At 35.9% G+C, this 26,549-nt stretch overlaps 2 protein-coding genes across 3 annotated transcripts; one reads left to right on the top strand and one right to left on the bottom strand.

Moving 5' to 3' along the window:
• Nucleotides 1–61: 61 nt before the first annotated feature.
• On the bottom strand, nt 62–10,966 carry LOC113502966 (protein ABHD18). Its single transcript, XM_026884742.1, has 10 exons — nt 10,735–10,966; nt 10,516–10,600; nt 10,087–10,269; nt 4,519–4,631; nt 3,882–4,020; nt 3,439–3,528; nt 2,609–3,122; nt 2,012–2,383; nt 1,068–1,203; nt 62–689 (listed from the first exon to the last, which is right to left on the bottom strand). Exons 1-10 carry the CDS (start codon nt 10,824–10,826, stop codon nt 623–625), a joined length of 1,791 nt encoding a protein of 596 aa, XP_026740543.1. The 5' UTR covers nt 10,827–10,966; the 3' UTR covers nt 62–622.
• A 371-nt stretch (nt 10,967–11,337) lies between these two features.
• LOC113502940 (neurogenic locus notch homolog protein 3) lies at nt 11,338–25,819 on the top strand. 2 transcript variants are annotated; one of them, XM_026884700.1, is made up of 13 exons: nt 11,338–11,520; nt 11,933–12,060; nt 13,668–13,759; nt 19,503–19,563; nt 21,851–22,063; nt 22,383–22,474; nt 22,659–22,740; nt 22,822–22,913; nt 23,154–23,318; nt 23,594–23,816; nt 24,083–24,216; nt 24,526–24,673; nt 25,190–25,819. In XM_026884700.1, the coding sequence occupies exons 3-13, from the start codon at nt 13,685–13,687 to the stop codon at nt 25,387–25,389; spliced, it is 1,485 nt and encodes a 494-aa protein (XP_026740501.1). In that variant the 5' UTR covers nt 11,338–11,520; nt 11,933–12,060; nt 13,668–13,684; the 3' UTR covers nt 25,390–25,819. The 2 variants fall into 2 exon arrangements, with proteins under 2 accessions (XP_026740501.1, XP_026740502.1); XM_026884701.1 differs by lacking the exons at nt 11,338–11,520; nt 11,933–12,060; nt 13,668–13,759 and adding an exon at nt 17,989–18,053.
• Nucleotides 25,820–26,549: the final 730 nt, after the last annotated feature.

The raw sequence follows: 26,549 nt of genomic DNA, 5'->3' as shown, positions 1-26,549 counted from the left end.
TTTTGTTACGTATAGTTCGACAGATAATCGTCTAATAGGTATGTCGAAATTTATCGAAATCTTTTGGTTCTGTGCGTTTCCAGTCTAGTTTTCGACCTGTGAAATCCAGGCTCTGGAATTTGGCGAACGCACTTATCACATGAACTTATGCACACAACGTATTTTATACGTGGAAATAGTCCGCGACGAAACTCGCACGAATGTGATCTACAGGTGAGTTATAGGCGTATATATTTTACCCCGTGTGCTTAGCCCTTGAGTCCTGTCAAATTCACATTACACACTTATACAACCCATTCACGAGGAGAACAACTTCTACTTCTGTTAACGACATTAAAACGACTATAACAATGTGTAAAATTTGTGCTAACTTTTACGAATTGTGCAACAACATGGCACAACCTAAGTTAACTTTAGTTACATTAGTATAGTTATAACTAACTAAATAGACAAGACACGCGAGGCGTTTACGTTTTGCACCAAATTTGTTAATGAAACCTTAAGCATTGAATAACATATAAATAACAACTGTACAAGGATTGAACACATTCAATCGTTTGAGCGGGAACGTCGGTGTCCGAGACACGAGGAACGCGTAACAATGTAAAAGTAATAGCTATTGTCAGTCGATATGTTTGCCGTCTTTCCACCTTTTCTTTGAGCGCTCGAAGGCTTCTTTGATGCAGGATCTGTGAAGGAGAATGAAACAGTAAAATTATGTTGCCATTGTATGAAGCTTATAGAAATGTTATGGCGAAAATAAGCAGGTTCTATAAGGTAAGCACTAAAATGATATTATTAGTAATATGGTTGGAACATTTCCAAACATAAATTAATACGTTTTAGATATTCGCCGAAAAAATAGTACCCATTATGAAAAAGAAATGACAACACGAAAAAGAAACTGGGTATGTTCACTGTCCCAAAAAACAATTCCATAGAATTTATAAAAGAGAATCTTTGCTCTACGGCATGTAGAGTGCTGTAAAGCTACGAAAATGCAACAGCAATTACACCAAAGTGTTGTGGCCGGAGAATTTCCCAAAACTTCAACAATTGTATGCTACCTGAATAACGACTGGTGCAGTATATAGGCGGACACGTGTCCGGCGTCCACGTAGCGCACCTCCGCGCCGGGCCAGATCTCCTCCAGCGTGCCCACGTCCTCACGAGGCACGTACGCGTCGTGCTTCGCGCAAACCGCTGAAAAGAACAAGGATTTCAGTAGTTTTCAAGAACAAGTTTTGGTATGTTTCTTAATCGGACTTTTGTGAGAAATATGTTACTCGAGGGGGGCGGGGAAGGGTGTGTTACGCTGTTCGTTGGTGGAAAGCGAAAGGCTTATATGCTGATGATTTAATTCATTTTCTAAACAAGAAGTATTTTAAGGAGGTGGCGTCTGCAATAGGTTTATCCAATTAGAAAAACTACTGAAAAAGATCCTAAATATAAAACTTGGTTTAGATTAACTTACAAAAATATTATTTACGAATGTGCTAAGTGATTTATTATATTTGGTCATAAAAATACAAATGTATTGCCAAGACTGCTATAAATATTCTCAGCATTGGAATGCAAAGGTGTTGATGACATTATTTCCTTTAATAAATTTAGACTTGTATAACTCGTAAGCTGCATAATATTCTAGAAGATGTGTTGTACTAGAAACGTGTCTCGTTGTTCCACGTGGATAATTATAGTGCCAATGTTAACATATCTTGGCATGCCCAAGTAATCAATGATTGAAAATTGAAAGTGAATAAAATTCTACTTAATGTATCTATATAGAAATGTTTCAAACACCTCTGTTCTATTTTCGTTACTTATACGAATGGGAAAGTAAGTTTGTCTGTTACGCTTTTTTCTTTAAACTACTGGGCCGATTTTGATGCAATTTCTTGAAGTTCAAAGGACATAGGTTACCTTTCATCTCAATTTGAGACATCTATGATGTAGGTAAGTCTCAATAATGAATCGGGAAAATAACAGTTACACGTAGTCACATACTTACCAATAATTAGCGACGTATCAAACGGTACAGAGAAGTTACTCAAATGCGTGCACTCATCCATGATTCCCCTCATGAACTGTAGCGCCTCTCTATCTCTCCAGTGTATTTTGCCTATATCTATCTTCTTCCCACTTTTCGACGTCGACCTTAAGAAAGGTAGATTAACCCACAAGTCTGAAGTGAACTCTGATATATTCCAGGGTTTTTCAGGTTTCTTTACGGCTTTTTGTGTGAGTTCTACACTTTTTAAGGGGTCTTTAAGAATCTGTGGGCTGCTGTCGACGACGAGGTCGGTTTCGTTGGCGCTTGATTTCTCTCGCATTTTCTCTTGAACATGCTTCTTAGAGTTTTGTAATAACTGCTGCAGGTCAGCTGGGGGAATAACAAAGATTTTACTGAGATTGATTTTTAAAATGGATATCTTTTTCCTGAAATATATACGTAGATTTTACTTCAAATGCAAGATAGTTTTAATTAGAAATAATAAATAAGAAAAAAAAACAGATAAGCTTAATGTTAAACAATTTATACACATTTTATAGTACTACAATAGTATTAGAACATTTCTCGTAAACACAAATGCAGATGCAGACTCACCAACTTTACATTTTAATAAAACCTCCTTAATATTTTGTTCGCTGAGCTGGTTGAGGGCCTCAATGTCCTGCGGCTCCAGCACGAACTTCTCGTTCGAGGTAAGCTTCTTAAACAACACGTCACTAATTTTACCTTCTCCTAATAATCTCTGAAGCTCCTTGTATAAAGTCTCACTGTGAGCCACAGTATCAGTCGTGACTTTAGTCTCTCCGGTATTAATATCTAGAATGTTTTTACTGACGTCTACGTCGACCACGTTCGGGGGTACTTTGGCACCACTCTCATTGTATGTAATATCTAGTTTCTTCGCCGGTTCTGCGTCATCTTTCTTTTTCTCTGTATTGTTGGCTACAGGTAATTCCATTGACTGTGAGTAGGTCCTTGCGAACTTCTTCCCCGCGAGGAAGGCCTCGTCTACGATGGTGACCATCTTGGACAGCTTCTCCCGGTACTCGCCGTCCGATAGGTACTGGTCCTCGAGTAGGTCCCAGTTTATTGAATGCGACATAACACCCTGGAATAGTACCTTTTACTGTATCAAAGTCTATAATCTTCCTAACCAGAACTTCAGACCTTTGGGCTGCAAAAAACTTAACCACCAAGCCTCCATCCCAAACTCCTTTGGGATCGGCTGCCAGCCTAACCTAATTTGACTAATCAGTTTTATACGAAACGGTTGTTGCCACCTGACCTTCGCAATCCCGTAACAGGGCGATGCCAAATGTTTTAAGGTTAGACTGCAAAACTAAGAAATTTAAAAGTATATAAATAATTGAAAGGAAACAATTATTTTTTAGAAAATGAAAGTAAAAGTGATAAAGGCAATATACCTGTAAGAACACAGCAGATGCTGTTGACCACGACAGACACGGGACTAGTACCAGTGGCTTCGGCCAGTTCGTAGCTGCCAGTGACGCCATCTGTCAGAAATGTTTAACTTGTTTATTAGCATAATTACAGACGATCGTTTGTAATTATTAAAGCATCGTCTGTCATTATGTGTTTAATTACTTTTGAAAGGTTCATAAATTAAAAAAATGTTTTTGCATATGAAAATGATGATTGAAATAATGTAGAAATAAAGCTGTATGTTTTTACTGTGTGATAGTTCAATACGAATACACAGCGATCTTGTTTCTATTATTGCAAAATTTCATTCAAAGGAAGCACTAGGCCCTTGGTTTTATAATATACTTACGACATTATAAATAATTCAATATACTACAACAGTTCACATTATTATTATTAACTATCATAACCGGTCGTTACTAACATGTCCGCCCATCGAGAGCCCGGTGACTCCGAGCGGGCCGAGTCCGTTGCGCTCGCACCAGTGGAACAGCACCAGCGATTCCAGGATCAGGCAGCCGCCCATCACGAATATGTCCGACACGTTGTGTAGGGATGACCGACTGATGGGATAATTATGTACATAGTTACATACACAGTCAGTTTGAACAATCACATTGCACTAAAGTAAAGGAGTATACAGGTCAGTTTGACTGCACGTATAGCCGAGTGGTTGAGGTCACCAAGTCAAACCCACTGAACGCGACCTGTCGCGGTTTCAAACCCCGTGTTGGACAAGCGTTTGTGTGATCCACGAATGCTTATTCTGAGTCTGGGTGTCTTAGTGCATGTGACTTGAATGTTTGTGAAACCCCCCGCGATACAAGGATTTAATTCCTTATGCTTCCGATTTTTAGATTCTTTCCGATTTTAAGAACTTTACCATCCAGGACCTCCTGATTTTCTAGTGACCAGAAAAATGGATTATGCATTTATGATTTATGCATTTGAGATACAGAGACTGAAGTAATCGAAATCGAATTCGTTACTTTACTTATTCGTAATTTTTTCTTAATTATATCATTTTTAGGTTGCAATCGAGCAGAAAAAAATATACATACACTTGATCAGTGGGTTTCCTTAGTCCATAGAATGGATTCTCGAGAATAATTCCGCCGATACCGGCTTCTTTCAACAACGGCTTCACCATTAAATTCCGCCGTCGCCAGAAGAACTGGAAAGGAAAACTTAAAGTCATGTGGGTTTTGATGTACTTAGCAGTGGTACTATCTTTTACTTATTGGCATTAACTTGCACAGCACCTTTTAAGGCTCTAATTCTCTGTTCTTCTAATTATTTGCGATGTGTTATGGGTCATGTCTACGCTTACTTAGACGACCTTTTTCCCACCTTTAGCGATACATGACTGTTCACATAGCCCCAGTGCGTGGGAACCATAACACCCGTGCAGTATATAGAGCAACGACAAAAATGATAGAAAGTCGGGCACGTGTAAAATAGTCGACAATCTGCAGTAAATTCTGGGCAACCATCCAAAATCTTGCGAAATGATTCTTCGTCTTGAAAACCTCGTGGTTAGTTAGTTAACATTCGTGGGATGCGTTTGCGACACAAGCAGAGTCTTTAACCATGAGCTTTCGGCAAGCGAGACATCGCGCGATTAGCTCATGTTTAAGAACTTCGCACGAGTCGTATGCATTTCGGTCTTGACTTGTTAGTAATCTGTTAGACTTGGGTTAGCGTAGCACCTGTTAGTAAACTGTTAAAACATTAATATGAAGTATAGGTTATGGCAAATAACTGATGCAATGAATATAGCCTAAAACAACTGAACACCGCGTTCTGTTTGTTTTGGTATTTATGTTATGGAGATTTTGCCGGTTGTCGTCCATACGTATGTAATCAATTTTGGCATCGAGCACCATTCATTATTTTAACATTTCAAAAGTGCTTGAAAACGGCCTTTTCAAATAAACACTTTTTGATTTGAAAAGGCCTTAAAGTGCTCGAAGTTTGAAAGGGAGATATTATTAATCAATTATCGTACAACGTTTCAATTTATTTGCCAATGACTATACGAACTTAGACATGCAACAATTAATTATTATTTAAGAAAAGCAATTAATTCATCGTTCTATAGTAGCATCTTTGACAGGACAGACCATCGGTGACTAGTTACCTACGGCATCCAAATATGCTCATCGTTTCAGATTACCGCTTTCAGACATTTTTTTTTAACTTTGTTAACTCAGTGGTTCGGACAGGCCGTACCGATTATGTTGATTCTTATTTTATTTAACGTGAAATTTTAATAGTTATCATTCGGTCCAAAAGAAATTTCATAAGTTTGGCTCAGAACTTTTTATTTGAAGTAGGTTTGTTGTTACACCATAATAGTAATGATAAACGCGGATCTGAGCGTGTACCATGAGCTTTCGAAGCAGTATAGTCGGCGTGGTAAAGCGAGATGGCGCACAACACAACGGATAGCGGCGTCTCGTTTCTTCAACGGTACTGACGTAGTAACTGTTTAGTAATCTATGATGGTAAATGCACTTTGAATAAATATTCATGAACAAGTAGTCTTGAACAGACTGCAGTGAGTCTGTTACTATTGATTCGGCACGGTTCCAATGTCATGTCGGCAATTTAACAATTGTAACTTGTTATTTACATTTAGTATGTTCCTGCTTTGGTTTACCGTCTACCTGCATAGGTTGTGTTATAAATAGATCAGATATATTTTGCTCAGTTCAGTGTACATTTTTTATTCATTTATTTATTTAAAGTTTCATGTACAATTGTGGTACTTAAGGCGGACTCTACCAGTCAACTTTTGGGGTCAAATGAAGAAGCAGCTGGATTTATTTATTGATTTCCGACTTTTAAATATCAAACCCATTCTTATGAGGTGCTCAAAAGTATTCTTCACTTAGCTCATTGAAGAATTTGATAGGACTCGGAATGGGGATGACTAGGTTCATTTTTTTTTTCAATTTACTTTAATGTATTATTATTACTTTGCTTTTAATACTTTAAAGAAATAATTACATCTGTCCTAGAATTCCATCAGACGGACGGATTTGAAAGATTTTTCCCTTTGAAACTGGGTCATCATACATTATGTATAATCTATATTACTTAACTAGCTGTCGCCCGCGACTTCGTCCCCGTGGGTAGAAGATATAAGTTATAATTTAGGTATACCTGCCCGGTATTTTTTCACATTTTCCATTGTATCTTAGCTCCTATTAGTCGCAGCGTGATGGTTCATAGCCTAAAGCCTTCCTCGATGAATGGTCTATTCAACACAAAAAGAATTTTTCAATTTGGACCAGTAGTTCCTGAGATTAGCGCGTTCAAACAAACAAACAAACAAACTCTTCAGCTTTATATATTAGTAAGTATTAGTATAGAAGTATAGATTACGATGAATGACACACTTTTCAAGTAATAAATAGTTGGTCATCTACCGGAACAATTGTGATTTGATAAGATAAGCGACTTTACTAGTAAACAACTGCAAACAGCGATAAATATAGTTGTGAAACAAAGTAAACAACGACAAATAGATTCATGTTCTACATGCTTAAGCAATTTAGCGATAATGCTTATTTGACTATATGTATAATTTATTACTGAAATTTAAATTATTTCATTGTTCGCAATAGTTGCAAAGTCGTTCTTACATATAAAAATTGTTGTAATGTTTATGTAATTGGGGCCAAATTAAGTTAAAATTTAAACTAATATAAAGCTAAATAGTTTGTCAGTTTGTGAGATTGTTTCGCTTATCTCGAGCTGACTCGCGACCCCGCCGCTTCAGCTCATGATTAAGGACTCCGGTAACCGTTGCATCATTTAATAATAAATAATTCTCACGATAGTTACTATAAAACCAATAAAATGTTACGACTAATATGAACGGAAGGAACTCTGCATGAAAGATACATCATGTAATGGTAGATAAGGATTTCGGCATTATTATTTTGTGTTTCTCAGTCAAATGAATGTAATATTTAATTTTATTTTTATTTATTTTTGATACTGAAATATTGTTTTTCTCCTCTTTTTCATACCTGTTTAACATTCTTGGCGCAAATCTATTGTTTAAGTGTGGAAACTGTTTTGGATTATGTGTAGTTTATTATGGTTGTAATTGTTTATATATAATATCTGTTTGTTTCCCTAATGAAATAAAATAAAAATATTCTTTATAAGAAATAAAAAGGTCTTAAAACAGAAAAGAGATGGTACTGTATTGAAGTATGTGATGAAGATAAATTGAATAGCGATTATCAGGCGATTAGAGATCGCTTGTGGTCGTTCATAATCGGACATCTCTATAAAGAAGCGTATTTAAGATGAATATCTAAAACCAGTGGGTTTGCATTTTCAAAGTTCTTTTTTCAGTTATTTATGGCTTTTTACAGCCATGGTTTGCTCTATAACGATAGTGAAATATTATGATACGTAAACAATGAAAGTGAGAATGACGGCCTTTGCCCTACTATAGTAAACTATCAGCTGATAAATAGGTAATAGAGGTTACTACGGATACGTAGTAGGAGTGAATGTAAACATCTTGATTAGCATAACATCTACGAAACACTTCGTCCGTGTGGAATTTAATAAAAAAGTTTCTAAGTTTATTTACGTTTTTTTTTATTCTGGATTGTCATACAATACATAGGCCAAGAGTACGAAATAGTGGTGGAGTTAGACATAGAAACATTTTATTCTAAAATTAAGGTAGCCTAAGTTCCTCTTTGACAACAACTACCTGCCATTAAAAGTCGCATAAAAATGGGTCCAGTCATTTACAAGATTAGTAAACAGACAGAAAAAATGAATTGTAGAAAATATATATATTTTGGTGTTTATCGTTTACCGTTTATCTCACATGAGTAAAAATCGAGACGATTATTTCAATATTACAAATAGACAATGCAATTTTATCTACCTATATGTGAAGACTTAAGCAGTATCTGTTAGATATAAAATCAAATGTGTGTTTATTCTTCGACCGATAAGATAGTCAAACCCTATCATTATTCCTAGTATCACGCCTGTTTAACGCATTGACGTAAGCAGACACATTTTGCGCTTATCACGCGCATATTTTATTTCACTTTATTTTCTATATTTTTTGGAGATTTATTTTGGCAATAAATTCGTGAATCTGAATTTAAATTCCTATAAATGGAAACCAAGGCTTTTAATACTGTTAAATACAAAAAAACCAGTGCGATATCGGTATGAAAGACGAGGAAGTTTACCTAACCCTAATATCCTATCACTACTAAAATACGTACACGATAAAGACTACAACGAAATTAGATAGACACGTCACTAGTTCATTGGCATTATAAAACCATGACGCGTGCATTACATGAGCTGTTATTAAAAGTGTTTACGTTGGCTGTTTGTGCCAACACCTTCGCCTCAAAAACACTTGTTTACATCCATAACTTCACACTCAGGGGTAATCAATCTTGGTGTATTAAATTATGATTAATGTGAAGTTTATCTCGATTTTTGTTATACTTAGATAATATTGTCTTAGATAATGAAAATTTTAGATATTTTTAAGCAAACCTCTTTTTAGACATAAGTAGTATGGATTTCACCTATTTCTTTCCAGATTAGAATAAATTTGATTTTTCCACTTTAAAATAACACTTATATATAATATATTTATAGGATATTCTGCATATAAATTAAATATTAGAGAGGATTAAATAAAGCAGTAATCAATTTACAATTAAAATATTTCAGTTTATACTATTTGTAGTTTCATTTAGTTGTAAATATGTATGCACAAAGCAGATTAAAATTATGTTTATGAATAAAAGTGATTAAAGTAGCATAAATATCTTGAAGATTAGTCACAATGCTATTAAAAAACAAGCTTTCATAGCAAGTATCAAATAGAGTTATAGTTTTCTCACTGACTTTCAACAATCCAATCCTAGATACAACCAGACACAGTTAACACAGCTCTAAATAAAAACCAGTCATATTATAACACCTGGTATACCCATATTATTATGAGTTTTTTTATCATCTTACATGTATGTGTATTTGTTGTACACTATACTACATTTGTTATAGAAATTGTATACTACTTTGTGACTTGGAGTGTATTTTTGGTCAAAACTCAGTAATAATTTAATTGTTAACAAAATAAAACAGTGAATTTTCTTCTTCCAATTTAGACTCTCCCTTTAAACTGATTGAGTATAGTAGGCTAGTTTACTTTTACCATAAACCCATGATTGAAATCCATTGCTATGTGAGGAGACAAATGAAAAATAGTACAGTAAAGTGTCAGTATAAAACACTGCTTGTTTTTTTTTTATGTGGAATGATCAATCTTTTTTTCTCTAGCCCACTGTGTACCACTGCTGGGCAAAGGCCTCCCCCAAATCCTTCCACGACTCTCTATTCTGGGCCGCATATGAAACTTTATTTATTTAAAATAAATATATTGTTACATAAGTACATAAAAAAATGATAAACATGGCCTCCAGATTTTGGTACTTTGAGTCAAGATGTGTTGATAAATTATGAATTCTACATTTAGTTTAAATTGGTTAGTGAGTATTTATTTCTACATTGTATGCATTGCAATTATTAATATTATAATCAAAACTAATCCTACTCACATGGTCTCCAGTACCAGCTAAGTGTAGACACATGGGCTTGCAGCCTTTCTCTGGCCAGTGCACTGGCAGAAGTGCCTGGAAGTGAGCCTTCTGGGCTATCTCTGGCACTATCCCGGGCAGGTACCGTTCCAGAGGTGACAGGAAGTAGCCTTCCAACAGTGTGCAGTCTGACATTTTTTGTTCCTATAAATATTATAGTATATGAAATTCATGTGCTTAGGTTAAATTTGATAAAGATATTTTAAAAGTATGGAAAATGTATACTTTGTTTCAGCATTTGAAGATGTGTTTAAAAGTGTAGGTTAGACTAGTTGGGTAATAATCTGCATATAAAAAAAAGAATTGTCTTATCTTTCAAATGTAAGTACAGCATGTTTCTGAATGAAACACTAAGATTAAGACAGTACAACTGCAGAAAATAATATTTACCCTTGTAATCGTAACAGGATAGTCTCTTTCTATTAATTTCAAGCATTCTTCCCGGTTCGATACCACTTTTCTGAACTCGAATAACCTTAAAACATAATATTGATTGATAAACGTTGTAAACAAAACACACGTAATCACAACAAGTTAACCACATTTCAGGTATATGTCGAACTTGTTACACAACAACTATAACACATCATGCCGTTTCAGCGCTCTGACCTTCGTAAGTTCTCTGGTTTCCCCCATCCTTTAGTAAAAAATTTGGTTAGAAGTATACTTCTATACATAGCATCTAACCTACTGGTGGACATGATTTGTGATCCGGACGGATATGGCCTGTTTCACTGATCAGTTTTATTTAAGAAATCCAATTGATTTCACTATTACGATTACAGCTCGTCAATACATTTTGGTTCAATGGAAATGAGGGATGTCATTGATGTCAACAAGTTTTTTTTTTCAGAACGGTCAGCTGTTCGCCGTCCCATTGACAGACGCGTTCGCTTTAAAGTCAAAAAGTTGCGAATTACTATATATTTTTTAATTTTAAGATTTATCTTTTACTAAATGTGTGCTTAAAAAAGCAAATATAATTTTCATATTGTTGACAATATTAAAATGCAAAGAATTACGCTCATATTATGTTGTTGTACATTTAAATATTGGGCATCGATAACTATAGAATAAAACTAAGTTAAAAAATAAATCATGTTTTGGTCAATGGGTCAATTCAGCAATTTAAATTAGCGTAATTTTTTTTGCAAGCCTTTGTGTTATTGTCCTTTTCTTTTTGGCAGCCCGTATTGAAAATACAATGAAAGGAACAAACACTGCAAGGTTTTTTTAATCTGTGCAATAACTTAAAAGTGCATTCTAAAATAAAATAAATGTTTTCCTAATTTTTGCTTATTAATAAAAATAGGTGAAGAAATGAGCTTAAAAATGACTATTTCAATAAATAAAACATAATGTCATACAAATTCCATCATCAATTATCATCTACAGGTTTGTAGATATCAAATATTTATGATTATTTTGATATATAAGAATTTGAAAGAACGAGCTTTTCAAAAAGGTATGCGCGCCTATTATCCGGGCGGGAAATTCAAGAATTCACTATAGGTGGAATTTATTTACCATACGATTAAAGTAAAGTAACTTAGTTACACTCTAGTTAACCTAGCCGGCTAAAAGCCATACTCAACGACTTTCCGATATCTAGATTTTATTTAGATATTATAATCAAGACAAGCGTAGAATTGTCAACAATATTAATAAAAATAAAAACCTGTTATAGTTCACCATTTCATATCGGGTTAGTATTTAAAAAAAACCAATCATGAGGGGATAATAATATGAATGGACATGCCATGGCTGTATGTAATTTGTAATGCTCATAACTTCTTTATCATTCTAGGTAGATGGCGCTATCTATGAGCTCGCTATGCTATTTGAGAGAAGGGGCACGTTAGCCTTAAGTGGAACAAAATTGATGACAGGAACGGAGAAAAGCTTTGCCTAGCAATTGGAAAATATCGGCTTACAGTAAGTTTTTAGGAATTTCTGAAAAAAAAAAAAATATGCCTCCTTACCCAAAGGGTAAAAAATATTTCTAAGGCTTCGCTCTCCGTCTGTCCGGCCGACAGCAGACTACACTATAGTCGATAAACCGCGAAAGTTCCTAGGCTGTTTTTTTTTATAAATGATGTTTTTCTGTTTCCGCTATGACAACAAAAGAAAACGGAATTAGATATTATTTTAGAAGACTCTCCTAGTACAAATACGATTTCTGCCGTTTTTTGGATAAATGATACCTACAGACTACAGAACACTCCGTGCAAGAGTAGATACATTTACTTTTAGGAAGTATTTTTTTTAAATGCGTGTTGAAAATTTACAGATTTCGGAATGCCAATCCGTATCCGGTGTTTAATGGGACGAAAATAAGATAAATTCGTAGGTCTTTGCACACGATTGATGAGTGGTCCGTGATCAATATGATTTCTAATTCTAAGTCCATCTCGTAGGGTCCAAAAGCTACACGTATCAAACCTATGTCTTTTCGGAAAGACAAAGAAATATCTTAAGATACCAGCATTCCTGGCAATATTATAAAGATGTTTTTAGCTACTTTGGAGGCCTATTACGGTTTATCCTCTGACGCAGGGTCTTGCATCACCCATAGATACGTAAATAAGGAGACTTTAATATCTTATTTACTTATCCCTTTTCAGTCATAATTACAGAACATTCCAAACACAATAATCGTTTTCCTGGGTAATCCCACATGTTTACGATAATTAGGTACTTACCCATCATTTTGCTTATCCAAACAAAAGACTAATTTAAATGACAATCAAATTGGACGTAGGCATAATTGGCATTAGAGTCACCTAATAAGGGCCACACTCCTAAAGCCGCATTCACATGCGTAAATAGATCATTGTTATTGTATTATATTGTAAAGGCGCATCTGATGACAGTACCTACGTATCTAGTAATAAGTACCTAAGTAGTTTATAGCTGAAATTGTATCTTCAAAGTTATTTAAAAAACACTTTCCGTGTATGTGACACTGTGACCTAGGCGTAGGTAATTTATCGTGAACTTTACTTTTTATTTCTCAAACTTTTTACTTTGAAATATACTGAAGAAGAGGCTTCAACCATAAAACGGACTTCGATTCCTCGAAGTTCGTTAATTTTTCGTTCCTTCTATTGGGGGCCACAAGGAAAATAATGCAAATTATCTCTCAGGAGACGCTTTCACTGGTAGCTCCCGAATAGTATTAGCCAAGTCAATAAATTTTCCGAAATTGGACGAGAAAAAGTAATTGCAAATTTATGTAAAATAACCTTTACAGAACTAAAATAAAATAGGTTAGATCTATAAAATGCTATTTATTTACGTAGGACGTTACCACCCGGGATGGACCGTGTTAATGAGAAATGTGTCATTTCTTTTATGGTAATATGAAGTCGTTTATTTAACAATAATTTATTGGAAGATCGTTTATCAGAAAAATAGGCAGATATCCTTGGATTTTATAAAAATTAGAACGTTTTATTGGATAAAGATATTTTTATTTTAAGCTAAGCATGACATAATAGATTGAACGATATTTCTGTTTTAAGGCCATCGTTTTATTTCAGGCGTTTGAAGACCTTTGATGTTAGCAATGCGAGCTCTTCCAGGACCTGGTAATGTGGTTAAAGAGTACACCGATGACCAACGGCAAGGCGAAGTTAGTCCATGATGATATTTAAGTAAATAAGTAGTGTAACATGCCATTATAACTATTGATTAAAGTCTAAGGATCCTGTTAATGGCAAGATCAAAAATGAAAAACAAAATAGGGCTTTTCAAAATTTTCGAAAGAAGTTAAACTTTTGACCTTATGACGTACGCAAACATTTCGAATACTTGTAAACAATAAGTTACACAAAAAACCCATAGGATCAGGTGTTAGTACATTACGTAATCGTGTGGGCCGAAACTGACTCAGTTACCAACTAAAGATTAGATCGCCAAAAAAGTATGCTAAACTTGGTATTTAAGAATCAAATGTTTTCCGAATCTTCAGGATATAGATTATAATTATTATTGAGAAGATGTTATGAATGACCGTCGCCCATTTTTAGGAGTTATTTGTTTGTTTGTTACTAAGCGAATTCGCGTAGGTTTTACATGTATTCGGTTGATATCGACTTCGTTATTCGGTTGGACCGAAGCGATTAACATTGAGGATAAATAAATATTAGAATTATTGTGTCATGTTGTTTTGATTCAGGATTCAATATACCTATAGCAAAATAGAGCTAAGAATATGAATCATGTTGGTTTTTTTTTAACATTTTGACGATCAATTTATTTCCCGGATTGAAGCCAAAAACACCATAAACCGAATAACATTTCAAAGAAACACCATTAAATAAAAATACCATAGAGTTTTATCCTTGTTTATTTAACAATTAAATACGAAGAAATGACATCATTGTCCGTGTGATTTGTATCACTCGGTATCACGGCCGCGCAAGTTCGCGCACACCAAAAAAGGCGGGAGAGAAATGACGTTAGCACTGACAGTTAACAGTCGTTGAGTAGTACAATTGAGCAATAATTAAGATGAACTTTTCCTGATGTCTCGTATCAAAGGCAGGAAATCCTTAATCGTTTAAATTTGAATTTGAATGCTCTTTCACTAGGGAAATGGGTGAGTACAATAGACAGACAGATATGCTCTATTTCATCAATACCCGCCTAAAATCCTGTTCCCGATACATTGAATACACTTTATTGCACATGCCTACTTATTTATGCTTATTATTTGTACCTTTCCAGTTAAGTTGTATACTTCATAATAGTCCATTACCCATGTTATTCCATGCTTACAACTCGTGGTTTAATAAAAAAACATAGTACCTATTATACTGTTAGGTAAATGTTAATTTGTGCGTGATGAATTGCTTTACCCATTGCCATGCACCGTTTATAAGGCGGGAGACGTTGCACGGTGGTTCGGGTGACAGTAACAGTTTGACACTATAGCCCTCCTCCCCCGCCTTACCACAAAAAAACAGGCTAATGTAATAGGTACAAACAAATCAATCGACTCATAATTACACGACCTTTTGAAGATAAACTTGGGTTCTGAAATAATGTTTATAAAGCTTGTTGAAGTTCATTGATGGACAAAAGCCTCCCACATTATGGTCCTCCGTTTTCCCAAAACAACTTTATCCAAGCCACTGATCGATCGCACAATGTGTAGTTATTTTGATATGTTCAACTGCTTTGTAAGTGAAAGACGTTTTAGTATAGTTTAGTCATTTATTACGAAATTCAATAGTGATTGATTGTCCACCAGATGACTCAGAGCTGTCTCGGCACAAATATGGCGCGATATATTATTATGTAGATGTTGTTCGTAAATGAGTTTTAATTTTCTTAATGTTAGCTACTTAAGTGCAAACCTATTTAGGTTTTTATTGGATTTTAGATAGGTTTCTATAATTTTAATTATGAGACACTCCTAAAAAAATATACTGTCAGTTTATAGCAGGTATTGTGGCATGTTTATGGCGTTTAGGGGGCGATGATATTCGTAAGGGAATGGGTAGGGATTGGAGAATGAGAGCCGTTTAAGGCGTTCTTTGGTCCCATAACTATTATTAAATTCACATACATTAAATAATGGAGATTTTTTATGGCAGGTAGTTTCTATAGATCAGATCACAATTTACAATGGATCGTCATCTATGGTAACTGTGGGTGTGTCCCGCATACTAAAATACAAAAATAACTTGTTTTATGATCTGAGGTGTGTCAAGTAAATCGATTTTTAGTACCTCTAAAAATATATTTAAAGTGTAAATTCGTAATTCAGTAGGGACATGAAATAATTCACGGATGATTGCTTTGCTGAAACTTCGACCTACACCAGTGATTCCCACAGTGGTCTACGTTGGCGTGAATAAAAAATGGGGGTCCATAAGATGTTAATGGGGGTCCACGAAAATTCATCTGCTGTTGATAGTTGTTGGAGCGCGGGAACTCATTAATTTGATGAAATGTTAGCTATCGATTTTTATGGTCAATTTTGAATTTCACATCTTACACCAATTTTTATTACTACTATTAAAATTAGTGGTATGTTAGGTACTTTCAAATTGATACCGTTTTGTGAAAACGTCTGTATTTGTCTTAGCGGTTTATTAGTTGTTTTTTACCCTTTACAAGCCGTTATTGTATTTCCGCAATAGTAAAATAATATCCTATGCTGACGATGGATATACAACCATGGATCATAAATCCATTTGATGAACGGAAGTTTAAAGAAGAAGCTACCAAACGTTTTGTCTGCAAGCAGAAATACCCGAAAAATATCCTGGACTGTGGGAAATGGCAACGAAATTTTTAATAGTATTTGCCGTGCTAATAAAAAAATAAAGTCTTATAGAATTTACCATTTAATGCAGCAGGGGGTCGACCGAAACCAGCAAAATATTGAAAGTGGTCCACGAGAAAAAAAGTTTGGGACCTACTGATCTACACGAAAGGATGAAGATCAAATAAAGGTAGCCTTAAAAATTATCACAATGTTATAAATTCTTGTTTTCTTAAAGCTGGTACTGACTAGTGTTACGAAGTGTATGTATCATTTCAGAAAGCGAGCATTCGTGCAGTCGGTATGTCTGAACTAGCGTGTTAGTTCTCATTACGGATATTGACTGACCAAATGTTTTTAACATGTTTCATTGCGCCTTGGAACGTGTAAGCTTAAGCAATATGCTGGATGTGATCTGCCTGTAAATAATGCCAAGCACCAACGAGGGGGTGGTTTTTAATAGAGCCTCAGTCAAGTTCCTACTGCCGAGCAAAGGCGTCCATCTTTTTCACTATTTCTGGCCACGTGTCTCCCGCATATTTAACTGAAGGGTGGACACTAAGCATTCCGTTTGTTACCTACGTCATTAATAATTCAAGGAAGTACCTTATGGTTGCTAATGAGTTAAACTTCGTCACATTTTGACACGGAGTAGGCCGTACGGAAGTAAGAGTCGCAATTTTTTTTTGTACTAACAGCTGTTCTGTAGTTTTCAATGTCTGTTTATTACACAAATGCAGCAATAAATATAAAAAGATAGAATAAAGCCGGGATTTGGAGTTTGTCCGGAATAAGGTCATAAGTATTGCGTTTTTTTTCTTGGCTTAATAACCCTTTGGTCAATAAACACGTAAAAGAAACTGTTTTTCTTTCTCTGGACTCTAAATTGCTTCCTTTTTTGATTGGAAGTCCTCCTTTTACATGTTAGTATAAAGGTAAGGAACAAAATGCAGTGATTGCATGCTGAGCACCACTTGGTCTAACATCCACATAAAGATTAGCAATGTCCTTTAACTGTCTATAGCAGATAGATCATAAGCGTCCTCTCCCAAAGGGTAAAATTTAACTCTGGTAAGCAAGAAGGCTCCTCTGTTTGTCATACTTTTAGAATTTCATAGATGATAATATATACCTCCGTTGTCTGTGTAAATACAAATAACGAAAATGAAAATCGAGGTTAAGCCGCGTCTTAAATATTGGTAATTTTAGGTCTACTCTGAGTTGTGCAATTTGATTTTTTTCGCAAGTTACTGAAAATGTTTCTCGATCGAAAAAAAAAATATCTCGTAGAAGAGTCTTGACTCTGAAATTTCCTACTGCAATTTCCAGGCTTCAGTTCAAAACGTGTTCAGTAAAGCCCTTGCTGTGCCATGAGGTTTTATGAGACTTTTTAGAAAAACTTGAACGTCACTATACCTAAAACAAATCTTACGCCAAGATTTCTTGGAAAACGCGTTAGGAAACACTGCAAAGGCATCAGAAAATACGAATTTTCGACTCCATAGCCGGGTTCAACGGCAAGCTTTTGACATATAGAACATAACATATATACAAAAGGCTATAGGCGGCAGCGTAGGCGCGAGCACTAGTATAAGGATAGTACGCGTCCGGCACACACTGAATCTCAGCTCGAGACAAAACACGAACAGACGTAAGTGTCACCTGTGTCCTGTGGCGCGAAAATATAACAGTGGAATTTGGTTTAAAATAAAAATATTAATACAATAACTGTGCAGTGAGTGCTAAAGGATTGCTAAGAAAATTTATTTACCTACTAACAAATTGTGCTCAAGCTGTAAATAATAGTTGTTAATTTATTTGTAAAGTTTTTTGCTCGTCGCGTTACGATATTTACATAACAAATGCTTTTAATTCAACGTCTAATGTTGTCTAACTACTTAAATATGTAATAATTAAGCAGCCTTTTAATAAAAATTAATAGATGAGACTCGAGATACCTAGCTAACAACAACTAAATAATACCAACGTAATTATAATTTAGACCTTAAACGATGACGAACTTGTTTTAATTATCAATAAAAGTATTTTCACTTTATAAAATTGTCGTTTGTTATTCCGGTGAATAATTTTAAAGAATTATAAGAATCTATTCCCGTTTCTTTTTTCTACATCCTTTTTGTGTTAATTTCTAAAATATTAAAGTAGCGGGGTGTAATCTCGGAAACTACTAAACCGATTTTGAAACTTATTTTAACAATAGAAAATTAAGTTATTTAAGAATGTAACATTGCTGCATATTAACCGAAGCTAGACTTACACAGAAGTACTTATCTTTGAAGAATATGCAAGCACTTAGTTTGAGTACATTCTTGACTTGAATTAATTTGACAATTTTATGACCGTTACCTTAGCTGTTAGTATGAATGAAGTAATGGTACTTGTCGTTTGACCATACATGGAATAAAATGCGAGGCCCGAGGGTCATTCGTGTTTATATTTACAATGTATGACTCAGTGAAGCACAACCTTCAATGAGGTTGTAACTCATTCATACGTCTTTTTGTTCAAATTGACCGAAGATGTGAAAAGACGAATCTTATTTTCTTAAATATTTTCAAAATTATCGCCAATAGTTTTTCCACTTTTGGTCACTGGCCCGTAACTGGGATATTAATTAATATATTTAATTTCCATTTTTGTAACCTAAAATATAAGAATCTTAAATTAGGATAATGTTAGATAATATATGTTCATTGAAAACACGGATTATTATTGATATTATTGATAAAATTGCAAGGAATAACGACGGCTTAGCTAACATGTCTACTAACATTGAATTGTGTGCGTTTATGTTACGTTAAGTTAAACTTAAGTAATGTAGACAAACCTTATTAAGTAAAGTGAATGCACGGCGCCTGCTGGTTATTCATCATCCATAAGCTTATTTAAATGTATCATAAGCTAGTGACAGAATAAGCAGATATTCATATTTAGTTACTTTGGTTATAGAAGCGAGATAGCGCTAAATACGCGTAAAGTGGCATCTCTCTTCCACACCCGCAATAATATTAACCAAAGACGTGGCGGCAGGGCCCCTGTATTTGTGTAATAAATAGTCTAATTAATTGTTGTATTTCAGATGGGTGAGAAGGTGTTGATGTTGGCGCCGTTGGTGCTCCTAGTTTTAGGAAGCGTTGATGGTGAGTGAAATATAATTTGAAGCGAAATTTAATTAACTTGGATTGCCCTAAACTATAAGGAAATATTCAGCCATTGTCTCGTTTCGGAAAAAAAAGCAGTTATGCGGTAAGGATTACAGAATCAGTATTTTACAATTTCGCATAATGAGGTTTGAAAAGGAAAAAAAACATACAATTTTCAAACAGAAAATTTTCAACAGCTATATTATTGATGAGGTTTTTGTAGGTATATATGTATGAGCACATCAAGCAAAATTACTGTTCAGAAGTATAGGCACTAACTAAAACCAAATAAGTTTATTGTCTGAAGACGCGATAAGTGAATAACGAATAGAATCTCCTTTTACAAACATTGCGAGAACAAATTGTTGCATTATTACTACTATGCCATTCAACCTCGTTATTCAATCCGACCTTTTGGATTAGGGCCGTAGAACGTACCTAGAGTATTAAAGTTGGAAATTGAGACTATTTGATGGTAATTATATTCATTCATATTCATTTTATTTTAGCAAAATATTAGACAATTTTAATAATAACTGAAGCTTAATATATCTAAATACTAGAGTAGGGTAGGATGCCAGCAGATGGTAGCCAATGGGCGAGACCTATAATTGTTTAGATGTGGTCTGCTAATGGGAGAGTTTATTACTTAACAACGATTCAAATTAATATTATAATACTTAGCTAGATACTCAGTTCATATCCTTTAACGATGAATGCTTGTTATTGCATGAGAATTTGTTTGTTTCGATATCGCTCGGCAAGAGGGATGAGGAAACATTAAAAATTATATATTGATGACATTGGAAAATCGCGAAAGGATTATGACTCAACATCCAAAAATATCACAAAGGTCTTTCTTCCTGATCTGATTATAAACGATGACTCAATAAATACTCTGATATCTATCTATATGATACTATCTATATGTATGTATATGATACTAATCTGAATAATTAAAATTGATAAAGTAGTTGTCGATTGTTATGTTAAATCATTGAGACCTGAAGGCCAGTGCTCGATGCTGAGTGACCACGCGGAATACTGACACCTACAGTCTCATTCAACGTGCATAACGTCACTATTTCGTACTCGCGGTTCTGTTTGAGGACAGGGATACATTTGAATTTCAAACTTCAAAGTTTTCTAACGGGTCCTTAGTAAAGGTTCGTTTCGACAAGAAAGCGAAGAGAAATGAATACTTATCGTAAAAAGGTAAATCTTTGAATAACATGGAAGCTCAGGTATTTAAAAATGAAAATTCGTTTCTTTACCACCGATTCTTCGATTGGAAAACCTTTTTTTTTAGCTTTTTCAAATGATAACGAATTTAATCCTTGAATCACGGGGCGTTTCACAAACATAAATGCCTGTCTCATGTTGGAATCGAACCCGTGACAAGTCGCGCACTGTGGGTTTGGTTTAGTGAGCCACTCGGCTATTGGTGCAGTCACAAAGAACCAAGTGCACATTAGAATTTTGCCTATAAATATGTAGCTAGAAAAATATGCACCGGGCACAACAAACAATGCATAATAAGGTTTACATTGAAGCCTGAGATATTAAATGTAAATCCGTCATTGCGAGTGGCAAGGACATAAGGTCCAGTGTAGGCGAGCCTTGCACACATATGGCTCGTTGCCAAGGTTACGCTATGGTATTTTTTATTCATCCTAATGATGTTTTTGTTTGATTGCCAGTAACATGCAAATTGAAAGCGTGGGGGCTAAATACTTTTTGCTCCATATATGTTTGTTTTGTTTCTTAATCATGTTATTGTTAATTCTGTGATCTATTTGTTGTGAAGCTTCCTGATGATGATTTATTTTTGTATTAATTTATACGATTGTGTCGATGAACAGATGTTTTCAACAGCCGCGTTTTAATTAACGCTTTTTGTTCGATGATTTCATTGATTAAAACAACCTGTCGGTTTTGCGAGTTGTTTTAATAATCAAAGTATCGATAGTAGCTTAAATTACATCTTATACAGCGGACAGAAGATTGTTTATAAGAATAAAATTAAGTTCATTAGCTAGATCCTTTCACAGGATACCAGAACTTTTATTTTGCTTTACGCTTTAGAGTCTCCTCCCTTTAGAGTATATTAGAGAGACATTTTTATAAATCAAAATTTAAATTGCCCCAAGCAAATGGTCGAGATTGTTTTGGACCCACAAGGAAATCAATCCAAACAAGCATTCTAGGTGCTGAACAATATTTTTCGGCGTATCATCATATCATTATCTACATCGTAAAATCTCTAACTATACCTTCCTTCCAGCTCAACGCTACCACAACTACTATGCCCGCAACTACCTGGGCCGTGACCTGTACGAGCACGGGCGCTCGATCTCCGACAACCTGGTGACGTGCGGGCCTCACACCTGCGGCTCGGGAGCGCACTGCATCCACGGCAGCGTGCGGCCCGTCTGCGCCTGCCTGCCTGGATACTCCGGCGATGCGCTTACCACCTGCGTCAAGATCGAATGTATCGGTGAGTTGATCAATGAAAGATATTATTGTGATTTGATGGTAGTAAAAGGCAGCAATTCTCCATGACAACAGCTGTCAGATGTACCTTTAGACAGTAAAATGAGAAAAACTTTTGGTCTAAGAAACAAAAGAACTTGAATGTCGGGATGAATACAATTGTATGGTAGAAGCAATTGAATTGTTTTGGTACCTATTTGAAAATCTGACTTTTTTATTGACTAGGTACAGTAGGTACTTCATATATTTGCGGTCCTGCCAGACGTTTGTATACTGATGGTTTTTCAGTCGAAGTGTTAAATTCCCTTTTTATTGCTATGTAGACAACAGCGAGTGCCGCAGCCACCAAAGCTGTGTGAACCAGCACTGTATCGACCCCTGCGTTGGGGCCTGCGGAGTCAATGCTAACTGCGATGTAAGTTAAACATTCCATATAATTGTTAGCTGGTCTATGTACGTTTTTCTAAGTATTCCTCTCCTTCTTAATCTCTATCTGTCCTGTGTCTGTTTGTCATCTTCAACTTTGTTGCTACCTAATACAAAATATAATTTAGTAATATAAGCAAGAACTCTTTTAATTGTTTGTCTTATTTCTACAGGTCCGCAACCACATCCCCGTCTGTACTTGCCCCGCTGGTTATACCGGCAACCCCTTCAGCTCTTGCAGAATCGCCGACCCAGGTACCCACATTGTCTTCTAAACATATATCCATCATATTTGGTAATAGAGCGATTGTGGCTATACCTTTGTTCTTTTTACAGAAGAAGCTTGCCACCCATCTCCCTGTGGAGCCAACACCCACTGCCACGTCGCCAACAACCAAGCCATCTGTACCTGTCTGCCTGGATACAGGGTACGTTATACAGATTTCTTTAGTTATTTCTTTTACACCGATACATTAGTCTTAAAGGTCAAGTCTAAACAAAACAAACGCCCATGAATAACTGATTTATGGGCGTTTATTTTGTTTGGGTCAGCTGTCATTTTAAAGAAGATTACATTTATTTACCTTCGGCAAATAATGCTACAAATATTTCTCCTCTATTTACCTCCACACTGTCTTCATAGATCTAAACCAACAATATTCCTACAGGGTAGTCCGCTAACTGGTTGCCACCACGAGTGCGAGTCTGACGGCGAGTGCGGCGCCCAGCAGTCGTGTCGCGACTTCAAGTGTGTGAGCCCCTGCAGCGACTGCGGAGTCAACGCCGACTGCGAGACCGTTGCCGCCCACCGCGCCATCTGCAAGTGCCCTAGGGTAAGTTGATAATATTTTGGACCAAGGAGGTCTGTCGACACTACTTTGAGAACTATTGTTTCGGTTGTGGAAGCCTGATGGCGCCCCACAGGACATGGGCGGTGTCTTTCTTTCACAAAAGAAATTTGGGTAGTCAAGTGGTCTTATGATCAAAATTTTAAAACTTTCAATTGTCTCATCTTAACTTATCTCGTAATTTTCATGGTACAGCACAATTATGTTACATGCTTATAGCATCTAGTTACAACTAGGCTAATAATTTTACCATTCCCCAGGGTTACCACGGCGATCCCTACAGGATCTGTTCCGCGGAATGTACCTCAGACGGCGAGTGCCCCAGCTACAAGCCCGCTTGCATCTACAACGCCTGTGTGGACCCCTGTATCAACGCCTGCGGAACCAACGCCGAGTGCCATCTCCGTGGACTGACCCCAGTCTGCTCCTGCCCACGAAACATGACCGGAGACCCCTTCTCCTACTGCAGGCCTTTCGAAGCCCGTATGTATAATATTCTTCCATGTTCTTAGATTCGTCGTTAGCTTTTGATCATATCAAGCAAAATTATTGACATCATTATGCTCAATTTTACTCAAAAAGATAAGAAACAAAACGTCTCTGGAAAGTCATTTCAATCTCTTATTCAAAAAAACCCTGTATCTCATGCAAACAGATTTCCGAATTCCTCGATTAAACAGCATGGGTCCCTCAAGGAACTACACTAGGTCCAACAAACTTCCATGTGCAATAATTCATATGACTTCCAGGTGACCTTTGCGAGCCCAACCCTTGCGGTGCTAACGCCAAGTGCACTCCCGGACACGACCGCACTGGGGCCGAGCGGCCCGTGTGCACCTGCCCTACTGGCTACATCGGCAACGCTCTTGTATCTTGTGAACGCGTGAGTTATTGAAGAAATACTACTTTCTTCATACATACATACATAATATAATACTAATTATATTTTATACTTCTTTTCTTCAGGTGAGCCTTTATTTTCCTTCAATTTCATAACTAGCTATTGCGTAGCTGAATTTTGAAAACGACGCATAATAAAAAGTTGTCCTTAGAGCAGTCAATGCCATTGTCAAGCAGAAACTAGAGACAAATATACTGCTTACAACGTCACTTAGCTAATTGTGCTTTTACAGTATTGGTGATTTTTTCGTTTTTCTTTTACTGTACTTATTGGTAATTTTATCTTTTTTAGGGTGAATGTGAGCTGGACTCCCAGTGCGCAGACCACTTAGCCTGCGTTGGTTACCGTTGCGTAGACCCCTGCCTTGGCAACACTCAGTGCGGCTCTGGAGCCGTCTGTATGGCTCGCAGACACATTGCTGTCTGCACTTGTCCCAATGGTAAGGAAATTGTTATTATAATTAAAAAAACTGTTGAGAACATCTGGGTGTACATCTTTTTAGGGATTGTAGAAGCTTATTTCCCCTAAACAGATAGTAGAGGCAAAAAAAGACAAAAAACGTAGTAGGAATGTTCGCTTAGATCGGTATTTTAAGTGATTTTATGGTCTATGTATGATTTAATTCATCACAAACCTAATCGGTGTACATAATCAGTTTACACGCAATTAGACTACGACACTGATTTGTAATAATAGCTTGTCAAGGCATTATTTAATTACAGTTTAAATTACATAGCATAGGTGTTATTTGTGTTTCATATTATTGAGAATAAAAGTATATTATTATATTACCCTACCTCGCTTAAATAATTGTGAATCCGTGGCCAAATAGATTCATTTTAATCCTATTGCCATTAATTCGTCGGCTATTGTAACTAAAAGAATTGGAGCTCCAGTACCTTGGAATTTAGACATAAAATACCTAAATAACGGAATGTAATGTACTTGTTACCAGGACGCAACGGTGATGCTCTAGTCAACTGTTACGACTCCCAGTCAGTGGTAGCCACTGGCCGCTACTACAGGTTCAAGCGTGATGGCAACTACACCAGCCAGCCTGAAGCCGACGCTCCCAAGGAGGTCGAAGCCCCCGCCGCCGTCGTCACAGAACTCAAGGCAGAAACTAAAATGACCGTTGAAGACAAAAAAGAATAAAATAGCTGACCCCTGAACTCGACTAAAACAAATAGTATAAAGCTGACAGACACCATTTGACATTTCAGGATGTTTGTCGTAGTTCCACTGCTTTCATAAAAAAAAAACAAGTTTTTTTCAGAAAGCATTGGTTTTAACTTTCAATTCGATGAGCAAACAAACTTTTTTATCTGATTTTTTTTATAATAACGCTCTCTTTTTCTATTGTTTTATGAAACAAAAAGAAGAGAAATGTTGTACTAGTAATTTAGTTGTTTATTTATTACAAATTGAATTGAAAGTTTGAACCGGTCATGATGCGTTTTTGCAAGTATTATGACGCCATTATCCACTATTCGTTTTATACTGAGTAAAACCGATTAAATAAAAAAGCTGTCTAGCTAAGTTTTTGGATGAAAATGATTACTAATAAACAAACTGCCAATTTCAATGCTTTTTTAATTATTTCTGTAAACACGGTAGGTCAGCCCTTAATTTCAAACCGAAGGCGACACAAGTCGTATATGTACCTATGGTCACAAGGGCTGGTTATGCCATTGGGTGATTTTAAATAATGGCAAAGAAAACTAATTAAATCAGAGATAAGACCTAAAAGGTTTTCGACTTTGGATGTTAAGTTGGTAATTTATTTTTAAATCAAGGTTATACATACGTTGGTTTACAGATGTTCTGATTTTAATTCCTTATCATTAAAATCCAATTTATAGACGGTTTCATAACCAAGTAATACAATTTCTTATTTCTCTAAGTTTGATAAAAGGCTTAGATTAGAAGAATTCTTTACCAACATAAAGTCAAACTACTTACTATACTGAGTTACAACTTTACTAGCTCTAGCCACTTTTGGTGCTCAAGGCACATTTCTATGATAAATTTCACAATTGAATACATTAGGTACCCCATAAACCGACTGTGCTCGACGAGTCGCGGGTTCAATCCCCGCGTAGCACAAGCATTGGTGTGAGTCGTGAATGTTGGTTTTGAGTTTGGTTGTCGTTGTGAAAGTCGCTGGTAAATCTGTAAAATGCAAGTAAAATGTTGTTCGAATGTAGAGACAGAAGTCAAGACGAACGCCATCTAAGTCAGAAAAATCCCAGTGACATAAGGATTGAATAATTTGATGAGGGAGTTGTTAAAAAAAAGATAAGTACTTTATTCGC

Source organism: Trichoplusia ni, chromosome 18, assembly GCF_003590095.1.
Source record: "Trichoplusia ni isolate ovarian cell line Hi5 chromosome 18, tn1, whole genome shotgun sequence".
Lineage (NCBI taxonomy): Eukaryota > Metazoa > Arthropoda > Insecta > Lepidoptera > Noctuidae > Trichoplusia > Trichoplusia ni.
Note: the sequence above shows the minus strand (reverse complement) of the source record. Positions and strands in the feature narration are given on the sequence as shown.

Bases quoted from the DNA above. Each gene is read 5' to 3' on its own strand.
- LOC113502940 (XM_026884700.1), top strand. From the start codon at position 13,685: ATGTTAGCAATGCGAGCTCTTCCAGGACCTGGTAATGTGGTTAAAGAG. The intron at 13,760-19,502 runs GTTAGTCCATGA...GTTGTATTTCAG, and splicing joins ATGACCAACGGCAAGGCGAA to ATGGGTGAGAAGGTGTTGAT. The intron at 24,217-24,525 runs GTGAGTTATTGA...TATCTTTTTTAG, and splicing joins CTCTTGTATCTTGTGAACGC to GGTGAATGTGAGCTGGACTC.
- LOC113502966 (XM_026884742.1), bottom strand. From the start codon at position 10,826: ATGTCCACCAGTAGGTTAGATGCTATGTATAGAAGTATACTTCTAACC. The intron at 4,632-10,086 runs GTGAGTAGGATT...TTTCCTTTCCAG, and splicing joins TAGCTGGTACTGGAGACCAT to TTCTTCTGGCGACGGCGGAA. The intron at 1,204-2,011 runs GTAAGTATGTGA...TGTTCTTTTCAG, and splicing joins TGATACGTCGCTAATTATTG to CGGTTTGCGCGAAGCACGAC.